The sequence below is a fragment of the Salmo trutta genome, chromosome 40 (genome assembly GCF_901001165.1).
Source record: "Salmo trutta chromosome 40, fSalTru1.1, whole genome shotgun sequence".
NCBI lineage: Eukaryota > Metazoa > Chordata > Actinopteri > Salmoniformes > Salmonidae > Salmo > Salmo trutta.
The window spans coordinates 21680137-21703731 of record NC_042996.1 but is presented as its reverse complement, the minus strand read 5'-3'; the positions used below and the strand labels follow the sequence as shown (position 1 = coordinate 21703731).

Below are 23595 nucleotides of genomic sequence, written 5' to 3'. Positions count from 1 at the left end.
GGGATTCAATCTTGCAACCTTTCGGTTACTGGCCCAATGCTCTATCCACTAGGCTACCTGACGCCCAATTTAAGAGGTCATGGAGGGAAGGTCAACTTACACGCACGCACGCACACACACACACACACACACACACACACACACACACACACACACACACACACACACACACACACACACACACACACACACACACACACACACACACACACACATACATACATACTAACACACTCTCCACTCCTCCCTCACCTCAGAGTAGACATAGAGGGGCAGCACCAGTACAGCCAGCAGTAGGTCGGCCACAGATAGGCTGATGATGAAGTAGTTGGTGGCAGTCTTCAGGGAGCGCTCAGTGAGCACGCTGAGACACACAAGTACGTTGCCCAGGATGATGATCAGGATGAGGGGCACACCCAGCACCAGGGCAAAGTAGTTGTAATCATACTCTTCCCTCTGGCCCAGGACCACCAGCCCCCTCTCAGTCAGACCCTCTGGGGTGGCATTGCTGCTGGGTGATGTCGTCACATTGACCATGTCGATGATGGAGGCCCCGGGCTGCACTGTCGCTCTGAAGTTAACATCTAGGGAGGAGGCGAGAGGAGAGTGTTTACTCTGGTGTGTATGTGCCTTCAGTAAGTATTCACACCCCTTGAATTTTGTACATTTTGTTGTGTTACAAAGTTGGATTCAAATGGATTTAATTGTATTTCTTATCATCAATCTATACAAAATACTCTGTAATGTCAAAGTGGAAGAAAAATGTGAACATTTACTAAACATTTATGAAAATAATACACTAATATATCTCAATAAAATAAGTATTCAACCCCCTGAGTCAATACATGTTAGAAACACCATTGGCAGCGATTACAGCTGTGAGTCTTTTTGGGTAAGTCTCTAAGAGCTTTTCACACCTGAGTTGTACAATATTTGCCCATGATATAGATATTTTTTTTAATTCTTCAAGCTCTGTCAAATTGGTTGTTGATCATTTCTAGACAGCCATTTTCAAGTCTTGCTACAGATTTTCAAGCCGATTTAAGTCAAAACTGTAACTAGGCCACTCAGGAACATTCAATGTCATCTTGGTTAGCAACTCCAGTGTAGATTTGACCTTGTGATTTAGGTTATGTCTTGCTGAAAGGTGAATTCCTCTTCCAGTGTCTATTGGAAAGCAGACTGCTGTATTACATTTATTTTTATCCCAAAAAACTCCCTTGTCCTTGCCAATGACAAGCATACCCATAACATGATGCAGCCCACCACCATGCAAAAAATATTAAAACTCCTGTTGTGTTGGATTTGCCCCAAAATTTCTTAAGTGCATTTTCCCACACAGGACGCAGTGTTGTTAACCATCCTCAGTTTTCTCACAACCATTAAACTCGGTAACTGTTTTAAAATCACCCTTGGCCTCATGGTGAAATCCTAGAGCAGTTTCCTTCCTCTCCGGTAACTGAGTTAGGAAGGACGCCTGTATCAAATCAAAATCAAATCAAATTGTATTTGTCACATGCGCCAAATACAACAGGTGCAGACCTTACAGTGAAATGCTTACTTACAAGCCTTTAACCAACAATGCAGTTTCATGAAAAATAAGTGTTAAGAAAGTATTAACTAAAATAAACTGGTCATTTTTTTATCAAATATTTTTATTTATTAAGGAGCAACAGTAAAATAACAGTAGTGAGGGTATATACAGGGGGTACCGGTACAGAGTCAATGTGCGGGGGCACAGGTTAGTCAAGGTAATTGAGGTAATATGTACATGTAGGTAGAGGTAAAGTGACTATGCATAGATAATAAATAAAGAGTAGCAGCAGCATTAAAATGGGGGGGGACAATGCAAATAGTTTGGGTAGCCATTTGATTAGCTGTTCAGGAGTCTTATGGCTTGGGTAGAAGCTGTTAAGAAGCCTTTTGGACCTAGACTTGACGCTCCGGTACTGCTTGCCGTGCGGTAGCAGAGAGAACATTCTATGACTAGGGTGGCTGGAATCTTTGGCAATTTTTAGGGCCTTCCTCTGACACCGCCTGGTATAGAGGTCCTGAATGGCAGGAAGCTTGCTCCCAGTAATGTACTGGGCCGTAAGGACCACCCACTGTAGTGCCTTGCGGTCGGAGGCCGAGCAGTTGCCATACCAGGTGGTGATGCAACCAGTCAGGATGCTCTCGATAGTGCAACTGTAGAACTTTTTGAGGATCTGAGGACTCATGCCAAATCTTTTCAGTCTCCTGAGGGGTAATAGGCTTTGTCGTGCCCTTTTCACTACTGTCTTGGTGTGTTTGGACCATGATAGTTTGTTGGTGATGTGGACACCAAGGAACTTGAAGCTCTCAACCTGCTCCACCACAGCCCCATCAATGAGAATGGGGGTGTGTGCGGTCCTCCTTTTCCTGTAGTCTACAATCATCTCCTTTGTCTTGATCATATTGAGGGAAAGGTTGTTGTCCTGACACCACACTGCCAGGTCTCTGACCTCCTCTGTATAGGCTGTCTCATCGTTGTCGGTGATCAGGCCTACCACTGTTGTGTCATCGGCAAACTTAATGATGGTGTTGGAGTCGTGTTTGCCCATTGTGTCATGGGTGAACAGGGAGTACTGGAGGGGACTGAGCACGCACCCCTGAGTTGCTCCCGTGTTTAGGATCAGCGTGGCAGATGTGTTGTTACCTACCCTTACCACCTGGGGGCGGCCTGTCAGGAAGTCCAGGATTCAGTTGCAAAGGGAGGTGTTTAGTCCCAGGGTCCTTAACTTAATGATGAGCTTTGAGGGCAGTATGGTGTTGAACGCTGAGCTGTATCTTTGTAGTGACTGGGTGCATTGGTACACCATCTAAAGTGTATTTAATAACTTCACAACTTCACCATGCTCAAAGGGATATTCAATGTCTGTTTATTTTTATTTTGTACCCATCTACCAATAGGTGCCCTTCTTTGCGAGGCATTGGAAAACCTCCCTGGTCTTTGTGGTTGAATATGTGTTTGAAATTCCCTGCTCGACTGAGGGACCTTACAATTATCTGTATGTGTGGGGTACAGAGATGAGGTAGTCATTAAAAGTTATGTTAAACACTTTAAACACTATTATTACACACAGAGTCCATGCAACTTATTATGTGACTTGTTAAGCACATTTGTACCGTAATGAAGGGGTTAAATACTTATTGACTCAAGCTTTCGTTTTTTTATTAATTTGTAAACATTTCTTAAAACATAATTCCACTTTGACATTATGGGGTGTTGTGTGTAGGCCAGTGACACAAAATCTCAAAGTAATTTATTTTAAACTCAGGCTGTAACACAACAAAATGTGGAAAAAGTCAAAGGGTGTGAATACTTTCTGAAGGCATCTGCATAGGTAGGAGAAAGTGACTAGGCAACAGAATAGATAATAAACTGTATCAGCAGCATATGTGGTGAGTGTAAAAGTGTGTGTGTGTGTGTGTGTGTGTGTGTGTGTGTGTGTGTGTGTGTGTGTGTGTGTGTGTGTGTGTGTGTGTGTGGCGTCAGTATGCATGTGTGCGCATGTTATGTGTGTGTGGGCGAATGCAGTGTATGTGTGTGGTAGGGTGTCAGTGTAAGTGTGTGTGAATGTGTGGGTAGAGTCCAGTGTGTGTGCATAGAGTCAGTGCAAGAGAATTAGTGCAAAAAAGGGTCAATGCAGGTAGTCCGGGTAGCCATTTGATTAGCTATTTAGCAGTCTTGTTTAGCAGTCTTGGGGGTAGAAGCTGTTCAGGGTCCTGTTGGTTCCAGACTTGGTACACTGGTACCACTTGCCGTGCGGTAGCAGAGGGAACAGCCTACAGTGAAGGGAAAAAGTATTTGATCCCCTGCTGATTTTGTACGTTTGCCCACTTACAAAGAAATGACCAGTCTATAATTTTAATGGTAGGTTTATTTGAACAGTGAGAGACAGAATAACAACAAACAAATCCAGAAAAACGCATGTCAAAAATGTTATGAATAGATTTGCATTTTAATGGGGGAAATAAGTATTTGACCCCTCTGCAAAACATGACTTAGTACTTGGTGGCAAAACCCTTGTTGGCAATCACAGAGGTCAGACGTTTCTGGTAGTTGGCCACCAGGTTTGCACACATCTCAGGAGGGATTTTGTCCCACTCCTCTTTGCAGATCTTCTCCAAGTCATTAAGGTTTCGAGGCTGATGTTTGGCAACTCGAACCTTCAGCTCCTTCCACAGATTTTCTATGGGATTAAGGTCTGGACACTAGCTAGGCCACTCCAGGACCTTAATGTGCTTCTTCTTGAGCCACTCCTTTGTTGCCTTGGCCATGTGTTTTGGGTCATTGTCATGCTGGAATACCCATCCACGACCCATTTTCAATGCCCTGGCTGAGGGAAGGAGGTTCTCACCCAAGATTTGACGGTACATGGCCCCGTCCATCGTCCCTTTGATGCGGTGAAGTTGTCCTGTCCCCTTAGCAGAAAAACACCCCCAAAGCATAATGTTTCCACCTCCATGTTTGACGGTGGGGATGGTGTTCTTGGGGTCATAGGCAGCATTCCTCCTCCTCCAAACACGACGAGTTAAGTTGATGCCAAAGAGCTCCATTTTGGTCTCATCTGACCACAACACTTTCACCCAGTTGTCCTCTGAATTATTCAGATGTTCATTGGCAAACTTCAGACGGGCATGTATATGTGCTTTCTTGAGCAAGGGGACCTTGCGGGCGCTGCAGGATTTCATTCCTTCACGGCGTAGTGTGTTACCAATTGTTTTCTTGGTGACTATGGTCCCAGCTGCCTTGAGATCATTGACAAGATCCTCCCGTGTAGTTCTGGGCTGATTCCTCACCATTCTCATGATCATTGCAACTCCACGAGGTGAGATCTTGCATGGAGCCCCAGGCCGAGGGACAGGTGCTTCTGTGGACAGGTGTCTTTTATACAGGTAACAAGCTGAGATTAGGAGCACTCCCTTTAAGAGTGTGCTCCTAATCTCAGCTCGTTACCTGTATAAAAAACACCTGGGAGCCAGAAATCTTTCTGATTGAGAGGGGTCAAATACTTATTTCCCTCATTAAAATGCAAATCAATTTATAAAATTTTTGACATGCGTTTTTCTGGATTTTTTTGTTGTTATTCTGTCTCTCACTGTTCAAATAAACCTACCATTAAAATTATAGACTGATAATTTCTTTGTCAGTGGGCAAACAAAATCAGCAGGGGATCAAATACTTTTTTCCCTCACTGTATGACTAGGGTGGCTGGAGTCTTTGACAGTTATTTGGGCCTTCCTCTGACACCCCCTGGTATAGAAGTCATGGATGGCGGAGAGCTCGGCCCCAGTGATGTACTGGGCCGTACTTACCACCCTCTGTAGCACCTTGCGGTCGGGTGCCTTGCAGTTGCCATACCAAGCGGTGATACAGCTAGTCAAGATGCTCTCAATGGTGCAGCTGTGGAGCTTTTGAGGATCCAAATCTTTTCAGCCTATTGAGGGGGAAGAGGCCCTGCTGTGCCCTCTTCACAACTGTGTGGGTGTGTATGACCATGTTCATTCTTTAGTGCTCGCCCCTCCATTTCCTCCTGTCTTGCTGACGTTAAGAGAGAGGTTGTTGTCCTGGCACCCCACTGCCAGGTCTCTGATCTCCTCTTTAAAGGCTGCCTCATTGTCATCAGTCCTACCACCGTTGTGTCAACCGCAAACTTGATGATGAGATTGGAGTCGTGCACGGACAGGCAGTCGTGGGTGAACAGGGGCTACAGGAGGGGACTAAGCACACACCCATGAGGGGCCCATGTGTTGATGGTCAGAGTCTTGGATGTGTTGTTGCTTCCCCTCACCACCTGGTGGCTGCCCATCAGGAAGTCCTGAGCTTGTTGATGAGCTTGGAGGGGACTATGCGGTTCAATGCTGTGCTGTAGTCAATGAACAGCATTCTTACATAGGTATTCCTTTTGTCCAGGTGGGTGAGGGCCGTGTGGAGTGCAATAGAGATTGCTTCCTCTGTGGATCTGTTAGGGCGTTATGCGAATTGGAGTGGGTCCATGGTGTCTGGGATGATGGTGTTGATGTGAGCCATAACCAGCCTTTCAAAGCGTTTCATGGCTATAGGTGGCTATAGGCAGGTTACCTTGGCATTCGTGGGCACGGTGACTATGATGGTCTGCTTGAAACCAGTTGGTATTACAGACCGGGTCAGGGATAGGTTGAACATTTTAGTGAAGACACTTTCCAGCTAATCAGCGCATGCTCTGAGTACACATCCTGGTATTCTGTCTGGCCCCACGGCCTTGCTAATGTTAACCTGTTTAATGATTTTACTCACATGTAATCTGTGATAGTATGCAAGTCCTGCCAAATCTGTTCATACCTTGATGAAGTGAGGCCGGGAGATGGGCAGAGCATGATGTGTGTCCTGACCGCTGATTCTAGACACCACGTGTTTAGCGTGTGTGTGTCAGCCAACTGCTTCCCCTCGCTGAGACCCGTGACAGCCATGTTTTATAGAGATGACTCTTCAGTCATGCTCGTCTCCCTGAGTGACATCACAAATCACACCTGCCATGGAAGAGGAAGAGATGGGATGTAAAAAATGAAAATACATTTTCTTTAACCTGCTTCTGTTGCAACTCAGTAACCCAGAGTGACCGGTATTTTTCATCCGAAGTGATGGTACAGTAGGCATCTGTGTTTTTACATCAATCCAGTTTAAAGGAAAACTCAACCCAAAAACAATCATTTGGTATTTGTTTCATTAGTCTACCGTTGATATATTCCCAAAATGTTTTGCAGTTTTAGGATGGCTTTTAAAGGAAAACGTATTACTATTCCCTTTGCCCCTCTTTCGTGTCACATTAACTCTAACTATAATTCAGATTTCATCGTATGCAGCCTCCCTCCCTGTCTTATTGTTGTTTTGGTTTGTTGTTTTGCACGTTGTTCTGAAATAACACATCTTGTTTTCCCACAATCTCCCCACTGAGCGTGCTCCAGATCAGAGCAGTTTTTCCTGTGATATGGAACTGTCTTTTTCTCTTCGGCAACAGGTGAGGGTTGCCATGACACCCATGAGAGCTTGCACAATCTACAAAAAGACCCACTCGAACTGTTCCAGCTCATTTCACTTGTGTAGATGAGTTATGAAAGCAGTGTTTTTTGTTTTTCCAATTTTGGAGTGGTTCGGCCTAGTTTTGATTTTCCTTTGTTTGTTGAGTTGTCAACTAATGTGACTTCAACGTGAAATCAACTAACAATGTCCCATGTCGTTGGATTTAGGTGAGAAGTTTGGTGAAAAAAATATGAAATTCCCTTAAGTTAATGACTTTTTGCAAATCCAATCAGTTTTCCACGTTGATTCGACGTCATCAAAACATTTTTATGATGTGGAAAAAACATTGATTCAAACTATTTTTGCGCAATTGATAGATGACTGTATGTACAGACAGAGTTTGTCATGTTCTGTGTGTCTATGGCTCTGGTCCAAAAAGGATTTTCTTCTCACATCTGGGCAGTCCAGATGCATTCATTGGTGATTATGATGATGTTCCTATTTCAGGGATCTCTTCCTGATAATAGCCACAGATTGCCAAATAGAAGCATTTGTCCCATGCAGAGACGGATTGATTTTTTGAATTTGATCCATGGTGGAAATTTGAATTGTGATCTGGAGGGTGTTCAAGCTCACTGCTGTGTTTAATATCTTGGTTAAATTCAAAAGAGCAATCTGGACAAAAACACACACACATGCACACAAACACACACACATGCACACAAACACACACACATGCACACAAACACACACAAAGCCTTTCCTAGGCCTGCTGTGTAGCAGGTAATTCATCTACGTGGTCGGCGGACTCGACGTTCCGCCTTAAATGTCAAACCAAGCGGGAGCTTGCAGCTTAGAATGAGAGTGGCGCAAAGGAAAAAAACAAGACAGGGAAATAAAGTGGGAGTTATTGAGGTTTATCAGATCAGATGGAATGGACTGATAAAGCAGAGCAAAGACGTGGATAGACATCACCACTCTTACAACAACACCACATCCCCCTGGGCAAAACCACGCTGCAGTGCACAAACAACCCACTGGGCAAAAACTAGTTGAATCAACGCCATTTCAACCCCCCCAAAAATCGAAGTTGAATCAATGTGGAAAACTGCTTCGATTGACAAAAAGCCATCAATATATGGGCATTTCATATTTTTTGACCCAACTTTTAACCTAAATCCAATGACTTGGTGATATTTTTTATTGATTTCATGTTGAATTCACGTTGACAGCGCAACCAAATGTAAATAAAAACATTGAACTGACGTCTGTGCCCAGTCGGAAGACCATTAGTCAAAGCAACTTTCCTCCCTCTCGCTCTGTCTGTCATCTGTCTGTCAGGCTGTCAGAATTGGCATTGTTCGGCTCCAATTCCTGTTTAATTGGACGTGGGATTTCTCTAGAAGTGCCATAACAGCCCAACTGTGATGAACAACCTACCAAAATCCCACTATCAAGGTGAATAGTCTCAGGTGAATATTGTTCGGGAGAGCTAGACTTACATGAAAACTCATTAGAGTAGCGGCTACTGAGGAACCTATCGGTAGATTTTCACTTCTGCTGCCCTCATTTAAACAGCAAATATTTTAGATAACCATAAAACTTCTTGTTGTGTTACTATAATTTGGGCAAGTTGAATCTCTGCATGCATACCCTGTCAAATCAAGTTGCACATGATTATTTTTTATACAGGCTAAGTATTGTTTTGTTGCAAGTTTCAAGTGTTTCCTTACAGATGCTGTGATTGTGACCGGAAAGGGTTAACTACCAATGGTACATAGGAAGCGTGAGTGTCTTTCCACTGTCATTGTGTATCTGTCTTGCTGTATGAACTTTTAGAGAGAGGTCGTACAAGTGAATGACATGGATACCTGTTCTATTCTTTCTCTTAGCTGTAAGAAAATACATTACGCAACCCCAGCTACTCCCCCACACCTCTGGACGTGCCGACATGAGCACCAACCCACCTTAACAGCCCCTGAACACGAGACCATTACAGTAATTATGGTCAATGGGTCTAATCCCCGGTGGATATTCTTCTTATAAAGGGACGATGGAATTCTGTAATTATATACCTTCACTTTGCACCTTTACGTTACATGACAGCCACTGATAAGTGGTGCTCATAGGACTTAGGTTGATGTATTGATGCTGTCTGTGGCTTGTCATCAATAATGGACGCTGGTGCGTTTCTGCCCAACCCAGCTCTTTATTCTGCTAGTTGCCAATCACGATGTTAGAGCTGGCCAGTGCAGGGACAAACTGTCACCCTGGGTGGGTCAGCGAAACATGCCGTGGGTTGGAGAGTGGAATGGAATTGTGTGTGGGAGTTGGCGGGGGTGGGTGTGTGTGTGGAGGGAGGGAGGGGGGAGGTCAAACATTCAGCAGAGCACCATTAAATCACCCGCCAGCTTTGCCCATAGCACAGAGAGAGGGAGTGAGAGGGGACAGAGAGAGGAAGAGAGGGAAAGAGAGAGAGAGGGATGGGCAGAGCGAGAAAGAGGGAGAGGAGGAAAACAGAGTGAAAGCAATGAAGAGAGATATCAGCGAGAAATCAAGCAGCCTTGACAACAAAACATAGCTATATGCCTTATGTTGCTGAATGTCAATTTGTTTTCCAACCGAAGCCTAGCTTGAAACTAACTTTTTCTGAATGCCAAAGTTTGACAGCAGATGCTGCTTAATAGTGTTTTTAGTTGTTGCTGAGATATACTTGACATATCCTTTTGTGTTGCTTAAATGCCTTTACAAATATATTTTTTTACAGCATTTCTGTTCACAGAAGCCATCAGTGCTGGGCCAGAGAGCATGCTGGGACACATTAGAGACAACAGTAGAAGATGGGGCAAGGAGCTGTCAGAATCAGAAAACAGAAACAGACATGCTGGGGTCAGATGTATGTGCGTGAGTTGTCGTTGTGTGTGTGTTGCTTGCCTGAGTAGTGTGTGTGTGTGTGTGTGTGTGTGTGTGTGTGTGTGTGTGTGTGTGTGTGTGTGTGTGTGTGTGTGTGTGTGTGTGTGTGTGTGTGTGTGTGTGTGTGTGTGTACATCCATGTGTGGGTTAACAATATGTGTAGAAAGATAACAATTGCAAGCCAAGATGACTGCCCTTCTCCTGTTTTTCACCGTTCCCACCAGTCAGTCAAAAATAATTGTTATCCACTGTTTGCGTGCTCTTGTGTGTTATAAAAATGTATGACTACTTCACTTCTTCAATCACACGTGTAACATAGAGTCTCTGGAAGGAGTAAGTGTGGAGGCCAGGCGTAAAATATGCCCACACCACATCAGTTCTCTCTCTACATTCTCAAAGAAATAACTACTGGGTCTGTACATCAGAGAGAGAGAGAGAGAGAGAGAGAGAGAGAGAGAGAGAGAGAGAGAGAGAGAGAGAGAGAGAGAGAGAGAGAGAGAGAGAGAGAGAGAGAGAGAGAGAGAGAGAGAGAGAGAGAGAGAGAGAGAGAGAGAGAGAGAGAGAGAGAGAGAGAGAGAGAGAGAGAGAGAGAGAGAGAGAGAGAGAGAGAGAGAGAGAGAGAGAGAGAGAGAGAGAGAGAGAGAGAGAGAGAGAGAGAGAGAGAGAGAGAGAGAGAGAGAGGAGAGAGAGAGAGAGAGAGAGAGAGAGAGAGAGAGAGAGAGAGAGAGAGAGAGAGAGAGAGAGAGAGAGAGAGAGAGAGAGAGAGAGAGAGAGAGAGAGAGAGAGAGAGAGAGAGAGAGAGAGAGAGAGAGAGAGAGAGAGAGAGAGAGAGAGAGAGAGAGAGAGAGAGAGAGAGAGAGAGAGAGAGAGAGAGAGAGAGAGAGAAGTGTAATGGCATTTTAAGAGGTGTTGATAGTCTAAGTGGTCATTTCTTCAACCCATTTACACGATGGAAATGGCTGAAATGACTGGTCCTGGGAGCCCTGCCTGCATGGGTGTGTGAGCTTACAGTGCCTATCACGTCACAGACTGGCTGCCTCTCGTCTTGTCTCAGTCCGTCATCCTCAACACTTGAACTGTCAATTAGCCAGGCGGGACCACAGGCAAAAGCTAACATGGAGACGACATAATGTGAATTGGGAGAAGAGGATAGCATGATTGTCAGCTTGGGTGTTTGTATTGACTCCTGGGGCGAGATGCTGTTCCACACGTTAAGTTTAGTCTCGCGTAAAGAAGAAGAACACAAAACCGTATAAAAGCATCTGTTTGCGGCATAATCGTTTTATGTTGCAGGTGTGTGTATGTGCAATGTGTTAGCTTCCTGTCACATCTATTAGCTCACATTGCGGTTGGAATGGAGTGTGTATGACATGTGTTTGCCTATGTGTGTGTGCATCTGCATACCAATACAGTACCCCCAGGAGCATTGACCTGTATTTGCCCTCTATCTCTCTCTCTTGTCTGTCTGTCTCTCTTACTCTCTATCCTAATCACCGGTTGTAGTTTTTCTTCCCCTTTCTCTCTCTCTCCCGACCCTTTCCCTCCTGTATCAATAATTTCCTTTCATCCTATCTCTCTGTTTTTCTCACCCCCTCTCTCTGTGGTCTCTCTCTTAACCCTTTTTCTTTCTCTCCCTTCCCTTTTCTCTTCTCTCCCACTCTCTCTCTCTCTCGCTTTCTTTCTGTATTTCTTGTGAGCAGTGCTCCGGGAGGGATTTCTCTGCTTTCATCCATAGCTTCTGCTCCTGCTGTGCTCTATCGGCCGTGACCGCCTGAGTGGCCATTTGTCCAACACCACTCTCCATAGTCCTCACCAACATTGGTGCTGCTGCTGCCATTTATCAAACACATCACCCTAGCCGTGCCAAACAACCCGCTAAAATCCAAAAATGTGCACCATCAGCCTACCGCGGTGTGATGTCTGCCGGTCAGTGTTAGGCGGTCTTTTAATACTACTGTAGCAGCAACAACTGGACACTCGTGTCTCTCCAGTCTCCGCACACACACGACGAGCCTGTCGGTATCCTAGAAACGTCCTTTGTCATAAAGATGACGCTGATCCGGGGCCTCAGATTTAATTTACTTGGCTAATGAGCTGCCTGTCGTTTTGCATGAGGAGAGGAACCATTTGCATCATCACGGGTCTGTGAGAGATTTATTGAGAGGTGATTTCTCCATGATATAGAAATGTCATTTCTCTGTCCATGCCAAGTGATGCGAACACACAGATGTTGAAAAAATGTCTGCAACAGGTGGCAAACGCTCAAATAAAACCTAATAGCATAATGTGCAGCATGTATCAGCCAGTCAGTCTGAATACAGGGTATGGTCTGTTTCAGTGGAGGCTGGTGAGGGGAGGACAGCTCATAGTTATGGCCGGAATGGAATTAATGGAATGGTATCAAGCACATTGCATAGAAACAATGTGTTTGATAGGTGTTTAGTACTGTTCCATTCATTTAATTCCAACCATTACAATGAGTCACCAAACCAGCCCCCACTGGTCACTGTTCACTGCTAGTCTACTGATCTGACAGGTCTTCTTGGAGAAAGGTATAAGTCATATATATATATATATATATATATATATATATATATATATATATATATATATATATATATATATATATATAGGGCTCACATATAGGATGTGTATATGTGTGTATATATATATATATATATATATATATATATATATATATATATATGTGTGTATGTATATATGTATATATATATATATGTTTATCTATCAACAGTCGTGAATGGAAGATGAAGTTTGTCAGGGGTATCTGACAGGACTTGAGTAGGGGAAAGCAATACGTCATAGACCCTGTAGTATAGAAACGGATATATGGCCATGACTTCGTCTATCAATACTTTTTTTATGGGATGTTGGGAAATGTATAGAGCGTGGCTTGATTGAATCTTGACTTGGAGGCTGCATGAATACCAATGATGCCAGAAATGGCATGTAGGTTAGCAGTGCACCTCTCATTGATTCTGAAATGATGGTGTTCATCGAAACAATAGCCAATGAGATGGCAGGCGGACATATTAGGATGCTCGGTGCTCTAGAACCAACCTGTAGCTCACCTGACATATGGGTTTATAGAGGGCTTAATCTGAGTTTCTTCAAGTGTGTCCCAAATGGCACCCTATTCCCTATAAAGTTCAGAACTGGTCAAAAGTAGAGCACTATATAGGGAATAGTGTGCCATTTGAGATGCAACCATACTTTCTCTACTCTTCCTTCCATGAAGGTTTAAATTGGACAGGGTCGTGGCAAGTGATGGATGATTAAGATGGCTAGGCGAGCCAACTAAATATCACAGTCGTAGTAAGTACATTTTCCCTCAATAAAATAGTTATTAGCAAAGTGCTAGTAGAAAAGGAAAAGTGCAGTTTTTATTAAAAAAAAATGGAATACAACAGTCAAGATGTTGCTGCTGACCAGTGTTGGAAAAAGTACCCAATTTTCATACTTGAGTAAAAGTAAAGATACCATAATTGAAAATGACTCAATTAAAAGTGAAAGTCACCCAGTAAAATACTACTTGAGTAAAAGTCCAAAAGTATTTTGTTTTAAATATACTTCAGTATCAAAAGTTCAACTTAAAATAATATAAACACATGGTTGTCAAAGGGAGGGTCTGAGAAATCTTTCCACGCCTGAGACAGTAGTTAAAGAGAGCAGCACAGTGTGGTGCCTTGGGAAGCGAATAAAAGTTAAAGCTTGTCTAAAGAAGAAAGTTGTTTATCTTTTGTTTTCTGCTCATTAAATGTTCTGATGTTAGGTGTAATGTATGTAACCTGGGTAGTCTTTTCCATTAAAGCGTTGCTGTTTTCCAGAGTCTGCTGTCCGTCAGTTTCAGATAAGATATTCAACAGATAAGATATTCAGATAAGATATTCAATCTTACTTTGTGTTTATCAATATCAACATTTTTTTTCCCTGAATTAGCCTCTTTCATGTTTTCATTGCCCTTCAACTGTGTTTTTGCAAACCACCTGTCCTGTCCCATGTTATCGCTCCATATCCATTGCACATGTGCTCACCAGTTGTGGCTGACTCAAGGTCTTTATCGTTGTGTTGGAGCCCCTCCAGAGCTCATCAAACTGGCCTGGGTGGTGTTGGGTGGTGGCCTGGGTGGTAGGGGGTCCAAATTAAGCCCCCGGAGCTGCTGCGACCAACTGTGCCAACAGCTGTTTACTAGGAAGCGTGGTGGCGTTGGGTTTAGAGAAGGTAGAAACGGAGCCAGGACTGTATTAACAAGGGGTTATGATGCTGCGTATGCCCTACATGTGGCTGTGCTGTAGTGTGTGGCAGGAGACAGTAGGAGCACGCCATGGGAGCGTGTTTCAGTAGGCTAGAGTCTCTTGGTTTCTTAGAAATGGAAATACTGAGATATAGTTGGGATGCTGGTCTTTTTCACCCCTCACACTAATAGAGAACAACTGTTCTATGAACAACATTTCTACGTGGAATAATTCTGTAATTGTCTGGGAAGTACTAAATGAGTAACTGCTGGTTTTCGATGGCTTTAGGGTTCTGTGGTTATTTCCTTTTGTGCACCATGCCACCCTGGGGGGGGGGTCTTATCTCACAGACAGAATCTGACACTACCCCCCCATCCCCTCGAGGCTCACAACGGTCAGAGGAGGACAGCAGTGTGCTGTCTTATTGGTCGAAGGCTACACGTATGCACTCTCCACGGAGATGGTTAATGGTGCAAATAAGGGTGCAATATATTTTGATGTCAAACTCAGTGATGAATAGAGATGCTACCATTAAGATGATTAGATAGAGGACAACAAAGTCGTGCACCCGTTCTCTGTGTCTTGATACTAATCATGCCTGATCTGTTTTGATTAAGAAAATAAGTATAATCGTTCTCTTTAATATGACAATCTTTGAAAAAAAAAAATGTTGCTATACCAATAGTGTGCTTTTCCATTTTGAAAACTCAAATGACTTGTTTATTACTATTGAACATTTGGATATAACAACCATTTTGTGTATTAATATGCAGAATCATATCACAATTTTCCAATAACCATTTTCACCATTATATGCAGATCTTTTTATTTAGACTTTTTTTGTCATCACGTTCGTATCAATTACACTGTTTGTTTTTGGTATTAGAGGACTTGATTTTCAACAAGAGTAAAACAATCCAAAAACACAGAACAACAAATATAGCACAAAAGGTAAAAAGGTACTCACATCAACATCAAGCCTTTGACCCCATGAAGTCTATCAATCCTGTTATCCCTGTCAATCCGAGGTCCCCAGTCCAAACTGTCTCAGTAAGCCCTGATGTTGTCTACTCCGCTGCTTTCCTTCACTCAGCTCCACAAAACTGTCCGTCAACAGCTGTTTTCTCCCTCGCTCCGCCACACACTCACACTCACTACTCCATCTCGTCCTGCGCTGCAACTGTGCAGAGTTTTACTATTGCTGAGCCGTCTGTCAGAAACTTGTCCCCTGCCTTCACATTTATGATATGACACAACATGACTGAGCCCACATCGTCTCCCTTTTCAAAGACTCAGCCACAGAGAGTGTGCTGAAACTCACAAACTCTCTCCTCTCACTCTCTAAATGTATCTCTGTCTCGCTCTCTCTTTCTCTTTCCCGCTCTCTCTCTATTTATCTCTCTCTATTTTCTCTCTCTCGTTTTTTTTCTTCCTCACTTTTGTCCGTCTCTGTACATTTCTCTCCCTCTCTCTCTCCCTCTCTCTCTCCCTCTCTCTCTGGATGCTGAGGGACCATCACTTGCTTAATTACTCATGATTTGCCTGAGGCCTCTGTGATTGGTTAACAGTTAAAGGCTGCTGTGCACCCCTCCCCGCTCCCTTCACTCTCACAGAACAGCTGCTGCCCTATCACTGGGTCTCGCTATGCTCTGACTCCACCCCTCTTTTACTGCCGCTGTACCTGAATCAGTGATTCAGGGCTTCTTGCCAGCTACAAAAATAGAACTCGTAGAATAGACCTGGTTCTACATTCTCTTTGGTTTTCCATGGAACCCACCATAGAAAATGAACTACACATACATCTCAACGAGTCTCACCAATATGACAGCTTAATAGAAGTGGCTTTAAGTGTGAGCACTTTAAGTGTGAGTAACACTTGCCTGTCGGTGATCTGCCCTAAGGAGAGTAGTGAGTATTGTACTCATCTCAATTGAAATCAGGATTACTCAATAGTGGAGGGCAAACCAGAGAGTTCTTGAAAACATACATACGGCTAGCTGTATGCTCATTCATGTGTGTGTGTGTGTGTGTGTGTGTGTGTGTGTGTGTGTGTGTGTGTGTGTGTGTGTGTGTGTGCGTGTGTGTGTGTATTATTGACTACTATGTATTGACGTGTGTGTGATAGAGGGGGTTGCAACCTTATCTCGTGACACAGCCAGGCATGGGTGAAATGGACCTGGGAAAGGGTGTTAAACATCTGGGCCCCTCCACGCTCCCTGTGAGTGTGTCTGATCCTATCAGGTGAGTTTTAGCTGCAGAATGCAGCCCCCGGATGTCCTATACTCCAGGCAGACAGAAATAAAGCAGAGAGTCTGCACTGAGGCTTATAAGACCGGGAAAGAGGAAAAACAGCACCCTGAGAAACGCCAGCAAAATCCATTACAGGTTTATAACCTAACCTTTCCCTGGCTGCCTTGGTCAGACCTGATGGATTGTGGAATTGGTATTTGGTATTTGACTAGGATCCCCATTAGCTGTTGCGATAGCAGCAGCTACTCTTCCTGGGATCCACATAAAACATGAAACATGACATAGTACAGAACAGTAATAGAAAAAGGACAGAACTATATACATTTAAAACAAGAAAGATATAACTAAAAGTTTCTATACTGACTCAACACAGAGACCTACTATTCTAGGACTACATGTATTATTTGGATGTTCATATATTACCTTTACATTCTTAGGATCTATCAGTACATACACACAAACTATTTAGGTCACATGGGGGAGAGGCGTTGTGCTGTGAGGTGTTGCTTCATCTGTTTTTTAAAGCCAGGTTTGCGGTTCGCTTGAGCAATATGAGATGGGAGTTCCATGCAATCATGGCTTTGTATAATACTGTACGTTTCCTTGAATTCATTCTGGGTTTGGGGACTGTGAAAAGACCCCTGGTGGCATGTCTGGTAGGGTAAGTGGGTGTGTCAGTGCTGTGTGTAAGTTGACAAACAATTTGGAATTTTCAACACGTTAATGTTTCTTATAGAAAGCTTCAACCTGGCCTTAAAACGGAATCACACATGGCTAATTCTGGAGTCACACCTTCCCTGGACATGTCAGGCAGGCTCAGCTGCATTGACGCTGTGAGGGAGTAACCACACTGCAAGTCATAGTAGAGCACTGTGACAGAGGGAAATTATAACTGTGACACTTTGTCTCTTCTGACCCCTTGCCCCCATGTGGCTCGCGGATCTGCGTACCCACATCCATACCCACACATGCAGTCAGAGCTGGCCCTAGGGGGCGGCAGTGTAGCCTAGTGGTTAGAGCGTTGGACTAGTAACCGAAAGGTTGCTAGATTGAATCCCCGAGTTGACAAGGTAAAAATCTGTCGTTCTGCCCCTGAACAAGGCAGTTAACCCACTGTTCCTAGGCCGTCATTGAAAATAAGAATTTGTTCTTAACTGACTTGCCTAGTTAAATAAAGATAAAATAAATAATAAATAACCTTTTGGGGGCCCTAAGTGAAATTTTGTTGGCGGGGCTCCCCCCACCTTGCGGGCAAACATTTTAGCGGCCCCCGCTTGACAGCAGAAAAAAAAAACGTTTTAGAGTAAATGTCCTGCAATGCTACACATTTTGCCATGGGGCAGAGAGAAGATTTTGCCATTATTATAACTAATTTCATGCAATTGTATAGAAAATCCACGGGGCGGAGTGAGAGAGACTAACAAAATCAATTGGGGCACCCTGGTCGGTAATTTAAACCACGATTACTACAAATTTAGATAGCTGGCTCGACTAAGTTACCAATCCTAATGTTAGCTGACATGGGCTAATTGAGTGACAGACACAACAAGAGATAAACTGCTGATGCAAAACCAAATTTCAAAATGGCACCTTGTGCATTCTACTATTCTAACTCTCAACTGTTGGGACCCCGACTGAGTTTTTGGAAATTGATCCACGGGCCTACAAAAGGCGGGTTGCCCATCCCTGCTCTAAGTGATGGGCTTATTCTGTAGATGAGACAGTTCTTGAATTTAATTAAACTGGGAGCTGTTCTGCTTGAAGTCGCATTGCATTACTCCAGGATGCCTACATAAGTCTGGAAATCAGGAAAAAATGTAGAATGTAAGGTTACAGTGACAGTATATTGGAAGGTAGTAGAAGGTTACTGTGACAGGAAGGTATGATTTGGGGTTATTTTGTGTGTGAGTTCCAAATGATGGCTCTCTGTTCTGAGTCAGATGAGCTCTCCATGTGTTGGGTTAAAGCAGTATGACAGAGTGAGTCATTTCCATTAGGTCCAACCTGACTCTATCCTCTACAGAGCTCTACTTCTATTGGTTTACTCTTTCCTTTAAACATGAATTGAATTTTCATCGACAGACAGTAAGGGTCTGGTTTTTGATTGGTTTGTGTGTTTGCCTTGGTTTCTCAAATGACTGCCTCGCCTGGTTCACCAACTACCTCTCAGACAGAGTTCAGTGTGTCAAATCGGAGGGCCTGTTGTCCGGACCTCTGGCAGTCTCTATGGGGGTGCCACAGGGTTCAATTCTCGGGCCGACTCTCTTCTCTGTATACATCAATGATGTCGCTCTTGCTGCTGGTGATTCTCTGATCCACCTCTACGCAGACGACACCATTCTGTATACTTCTGGCCCTTCTTTGGACACTGTGTTAACCAACCTCCAGACGAGCTTCAATGCCATACAACTCTCCTTCCGTGGCCTCCAACTCCTCTTAAATGCAAGTAAAACTAAATGCATGCTCTTCAACTGATCGCTGCCCACACCTGCCCGCCCGTCCAGCATCACTACTCTGGACAGTTCTGACTTAGAAACTCTCCTTCCAGACTCACATTAAGCATCTCCAATCCAAAATTAAATCTAGAATCGGCTTCCTACTTCGCAACAAAGCATCCTTCACTCATGCTGACTATTCTACCGATCCTTGCCTTTTGCGATGTCATTTACAAAATAGCCTCCAACACTCAACTCAGCAAATTGGATGCAGTCTATCACAGTGCCATCCGTTTTGTCACCAAAGCCCCATATACTACCCACCACTGTGACCTGTATGCTCTCGTTGGCTGGCCCTCGCTTCATATTCGTCGCCAAACCCACTGGCTCCAGGTCATCTATAAGTCTATGCTTGGTAAAGCCCCGCCTTATCGCAGCTCACTGATCACCATAGCAGCACCCACCCGTAGCATGCGCTCCAGCAGGTATAGTTCATTGGTCACCCCTAAAGCCAATTCCTCCTTTGGCCGCCTTTCCTTCCAGTTCTCTGCTGCCAATGACTGGAACCAACTGCAAAAATCACTGAAGCTGGAGACTCATATCTCCCTCACTAACTTTAAGCACCAGCTGTCTGAGCAGCTCACACATCACTGCACCTGTACATAGCCCATCTGTAAATAGCCCATACAACTACCTCATCCCCATACTGTTATTTATTTTATTTATTTTGCTCCTTTGCACCCCAGTATCCCTACTTGCACATTCATCTTCTGCACATCTATCATTCCAGTGTTTAATTGCTATATTGTAATTATTTCACCACTATGGCCTATTTATTACCTTACCTCCCTTATCCTACCTCATTTGCACACACTGTATATATACTTTTTGTATTGTATTATTGACTGTATGTTTGTTTATCCCATGTGTAACTCTGTGTTGTTGTTGTTTGAGTCGCACTGCTTTGCTTTATCTTGGCCAGGTCGCAGTTGTAAATGGGAACTTGCTCTCAACTAGCCTACCTGGTTAAATAAAGGTGAAATAAAAGTAGCACTGATTACACCATGGATGTGCCTCAAATGGCACCCTGTTCTGTGTAGAATACGGTGTCGCTGGCTGTCGGCCGCTCGCAAGCCAAGGGGGAGACCGATAGTTTAATTAGACTTCAAACAGCAGCTCCTGTTCCTTCTTTGATCTCTGGTTTTAAAGATCACGTGTGAAGATGAATGTGTGCCAGAGTGTCTTTATCACAGCTCAAGGCTGCAATGAGGTTATGTTACACATGTGTGTCGTTGCCGTTTACATGTTTAAGGTTTATTTAGCGAGAGCGAGAAGAAAGGAGGGAGAAGAAGTAAAAGTGTCAGACGGGTGTGTTTGATCTATTAAATCTCTTCCTGCCCTTCTAAAGAGCTCTGCTTTTTAATTGACAGATTTCAGCAGGGGTCATTTGACTACTTGTAAATGTAAACTGTATGTTTGAAGGAGGTGAGAGCGAAGACTGTTCCACAGCTGCGAAATGCTCATCCACCCCTCTCCCCATCCTCCTCCGGACCGACCCCCCCCCCCACACACACACACACACTCCTCTTCCTCCACCTCTCTCCTTCACCTCTTCACTCACCCCTTTTATCTCTCCGCTTAAGCCGTTTCCACAGAGATCGCCTACGTTTGGCTAGCTCCATTCCTCTCTATTTTCTCTGGTTGCCTCTTTCCTGGCTTCCTGCCTCTTTGTTTATTTCCAGAATGTATTTTGTTGCCTGCGCTATAGACAGCTATATCAGTCCGCTAATACAGGACTAGTAAAGGCCCAGTGCACTACTTTTGTGGATTTTTTTTTTTTTATAAATATATATACTGAACCAGTCAAAAAGTTTGGACACACCTACAGTACTCATTCAAGGGTTTTTCTTTATTTTCACTATTTTCTACATTGTAAAATAATAGTGAAGACATCAAAACTATGAAATACATATGGAATCATGTAGTAACCAAAAAAAAGTTAAACAAATCAAAATATATTTTATATTTTAGTTTCTTCAAATTAGCCACCCTTGATGACAGCTTTGCACAATCTTGGCATTCTCTCAACCAGCTTCATGAGGAATGCTTTTCCAACAGTCTTGAAGGAGTTCCCACATATGTCACCCGTTTCAGCAAACTAGGCATGTCACAAGTCACTACTTCACAGGAGAGCCATTTGAACATAAACTTTTTTTTTATCAAAATGCGGGTTTTTTTTGTCTGAAATGCCTTCTCAAATATGTGAACTTTCATGTGACTTAATAATAATGTGTATGCCATCTGTAAATACAAATCAAATTGTTAAATTACGAGCCTAGTTGGTTTAGCCAAAAAAAAGCTAGCAACCTTCCCGCTAGCCATGATTGGCTGAAATAATGAGTGGGCTGGTCATATCAAGAGATGAGTTTGGATTGGTCTGCCATATAGCACACGTCTGTCTATTTGAGCTGGTCAGTATGTCTAGGTAATCCTGTCTAATGCTGCTTTTTAAAAAATGTATTATGTATTAAAACTGCATAAGTGTTGCTCTCCACTTTCTGGAGGACTGAGTTTTGAAATCAGTGGAATTCGAGGATGATAGCTAAGGAGATTGAGAAAACACCTGTCTCCGGATTACGTCTTCAAACTAAGGGCAACCATGGCATCCGACAGGAGACGCGTCCAACCATGAATGATGTACAGTATATGGGTAAGATAGTCTAGCTAGCTACATTTTCAGATATTACACGTTTCTAATTTTGACAGAAAGAACAATTTGCTTGGATAGTTATAGCCTAATGTTAGCTAGCTAACATAGAATCTGGTTGGTTAGCTACCTGCAGATTCATGCAGGGTAGTAAAATCATTAGTTGTGATTATGGTTCATTGTTTACCTAGCTAGCTAACGTTAACTGGCTGGCTCGCTAGCTAACGTTATGTGTATGACCTTATTATTTGTATCTCGGAGCCATTTGCTTAGCTAGCTATAGCCAAATGTTAGCTAGCTAACATTGAACCTGGTTGGCTAGCAAGCTGCAGATTCATGCAGGGTAGTAACATCACGAGTTGTGATTATTATGTAGCTAGCTACATGTCTTAACAAAAGACTTCACTATGCAAGTAACCATTTTGGGTGCGTTTGTAAATTCAGTCTGGCCATCTACTCCGATTTCAGATCACTCTCGTCTGAGTGTGCCAGAGAGCGCAGAATAACTGATGAATTTACGAATGCTCAACACCAGTTGAATATGGCTGGTGTCAGTAAACATCAGTAAACTCATCAGCCAGAGCGTCCGGTGTGCCCTCTGAACACAAAACACTGAATTTACGAACAGACAATCTGACAGCACAGTTGCACAGTCACCAACGCTCTGGATAACATAACAGCCTAACCAGCTCTGCCAGGGTGAGTAATGTTCAGTGAGCTGTTCTCTCTCACTTAGCTCTGTTTTGGGGAACTTGAACATTGTGGAAATGGAGGCGAACATCTTTGAATTGAAGCAGCAGGAACTTCGACAGAGAGGTCGCGAGGAAGAGCTGAATGCAACCCTACAGGCACTCCTCAGCAAAAGAGACCAGTTAAAAGTAGAAATAAAGGCAAATACGTCTCTCCAGAAGATGAGAACTCTACTGGACCGAACAGATGTTCCATATGAGAGGAATGAGGATGTTGATGACCTGGAAGATGGCTCAGATAACTCACAACTTCTGCTGATGATGGCCAGACACACACAACTGAAGGACCTGCTTCATGCTCACCATCTTATAGGTGGGTATGATGTCCTCCAGACTCGTAAAGGTAAAGGAGTGTGTGTCTCGTTGGCCACTGCATACGAAGGCGTCTACCTTGAGACATATAACCTGGAGATGGATCTGGGATCTAATCTGAGGATCTGCCGGCATAACATCCCTCCGTTCATCCCCTTGGAGAGGCTTGTTACGCAGGGCAACATGCAGACAGACATCAGGGACTTCCTGGACACCCTCAGCCAGTATCTCAATGCCTACGCTGGCCGCAAGCAGCAGCTACACCTCACCAAGGAGATCCATAGCTCTGTTCAGGTGGCGGAAAGTAATGCTCTCTGCACTATACTGGTGCTGATGTTCACTATACCAGGAGAAAAGGCCGAGGCTACACTGTGTACACTGCAGTATGCTGACCACACACAACGCCTGCCCACCCGGGTTAACATAGAGTCTGAAGACACTGCGCTGGTGAGTTCTCCACAATGGAAGAAGAACCAAGCCCTACTCCTGGGGACTCCATTACACACAGCCTTGGTGACCATGAAGAAGAATGGCAGTATCGCTTAAATCTGATCACAGTATGCTGTAAATACACTCATGACTGAATAATTGTTTATGTCAATGTATTTCATTTATTTAACATATCTTTTTATACTCATTTCATTGTCAGTCTTCCCTGTGGCTCAGTTGGTAGAGCATGGTGTTTGCAACGCCAGCATGGTGTGTGCAACACCAGGGTTGTGGGTTTGTTTCCCACGGGGGGCCAGTACAAAAAAAAAAGAAAATGCATGAAATGAAATGTATGCATTCACTACTGTAAGTCGCTCTGGATAAGAGCGTCTGCTAAATGACTAAAATGTAAATGTAAATGTAGATGTCTGGAAGTAGCTAGTAAGTTAGCTTGGGTGCTTGACTGCTGTTAGTACATTCTGATCAACCCTTAAAGAGATGGGTGGGGCTAAAGCTTAAG

The 23595-nt window shown here is 43.7% G+C and overlaps 2 protein-coding genes across 2 annotated transcripts in view; one reads left to right on the top strand and one right to left on the bottom strand.

Annotated features, from left to right (window-relative positions):
- LOC115180425 (D(4) dopamine receptor-like) overlaps window positions 1-15562 on the bottom strand; it is a 30470-nt gene extending 14908 nt beyond the window's left edge. Inside the window, exons 1-3 of the mRNA XM_029742493.1 lie at window positions 15161-15562; window positions 6347-6534; window positions 253-584 (exon numbers count right to left, since the gene is read on the bottom strand). Coding sequence (XP_029598353.1) covers window positions 253-537 — 285 coding nt within the window. The 5' untranslated portion in view covers window positions 538-584; window positions 6347-6534; window positions 15161-15562. The remainder of the gene's footprint in view (window positions 1-252; window positions 585-6346; window positions 6535-15160) is intronic.
- Window positions 15563-22352: 6790 nt separating this feature from the next.
- Window positions 22353-23192, top strand: LOC115180188 (centromere protein O-like). The gene has a single exon (XM_029742065.1). The coding sequence runs from the start codon at window positions 22353-22355 to the stop codon at window positions 23190-23192; it is 840 nt and encodes a 279-aa protein (XP_029597925.1).
- The last annotated feature ends 403 nt before the right edge of the window (window positions 23193-23595 follow it).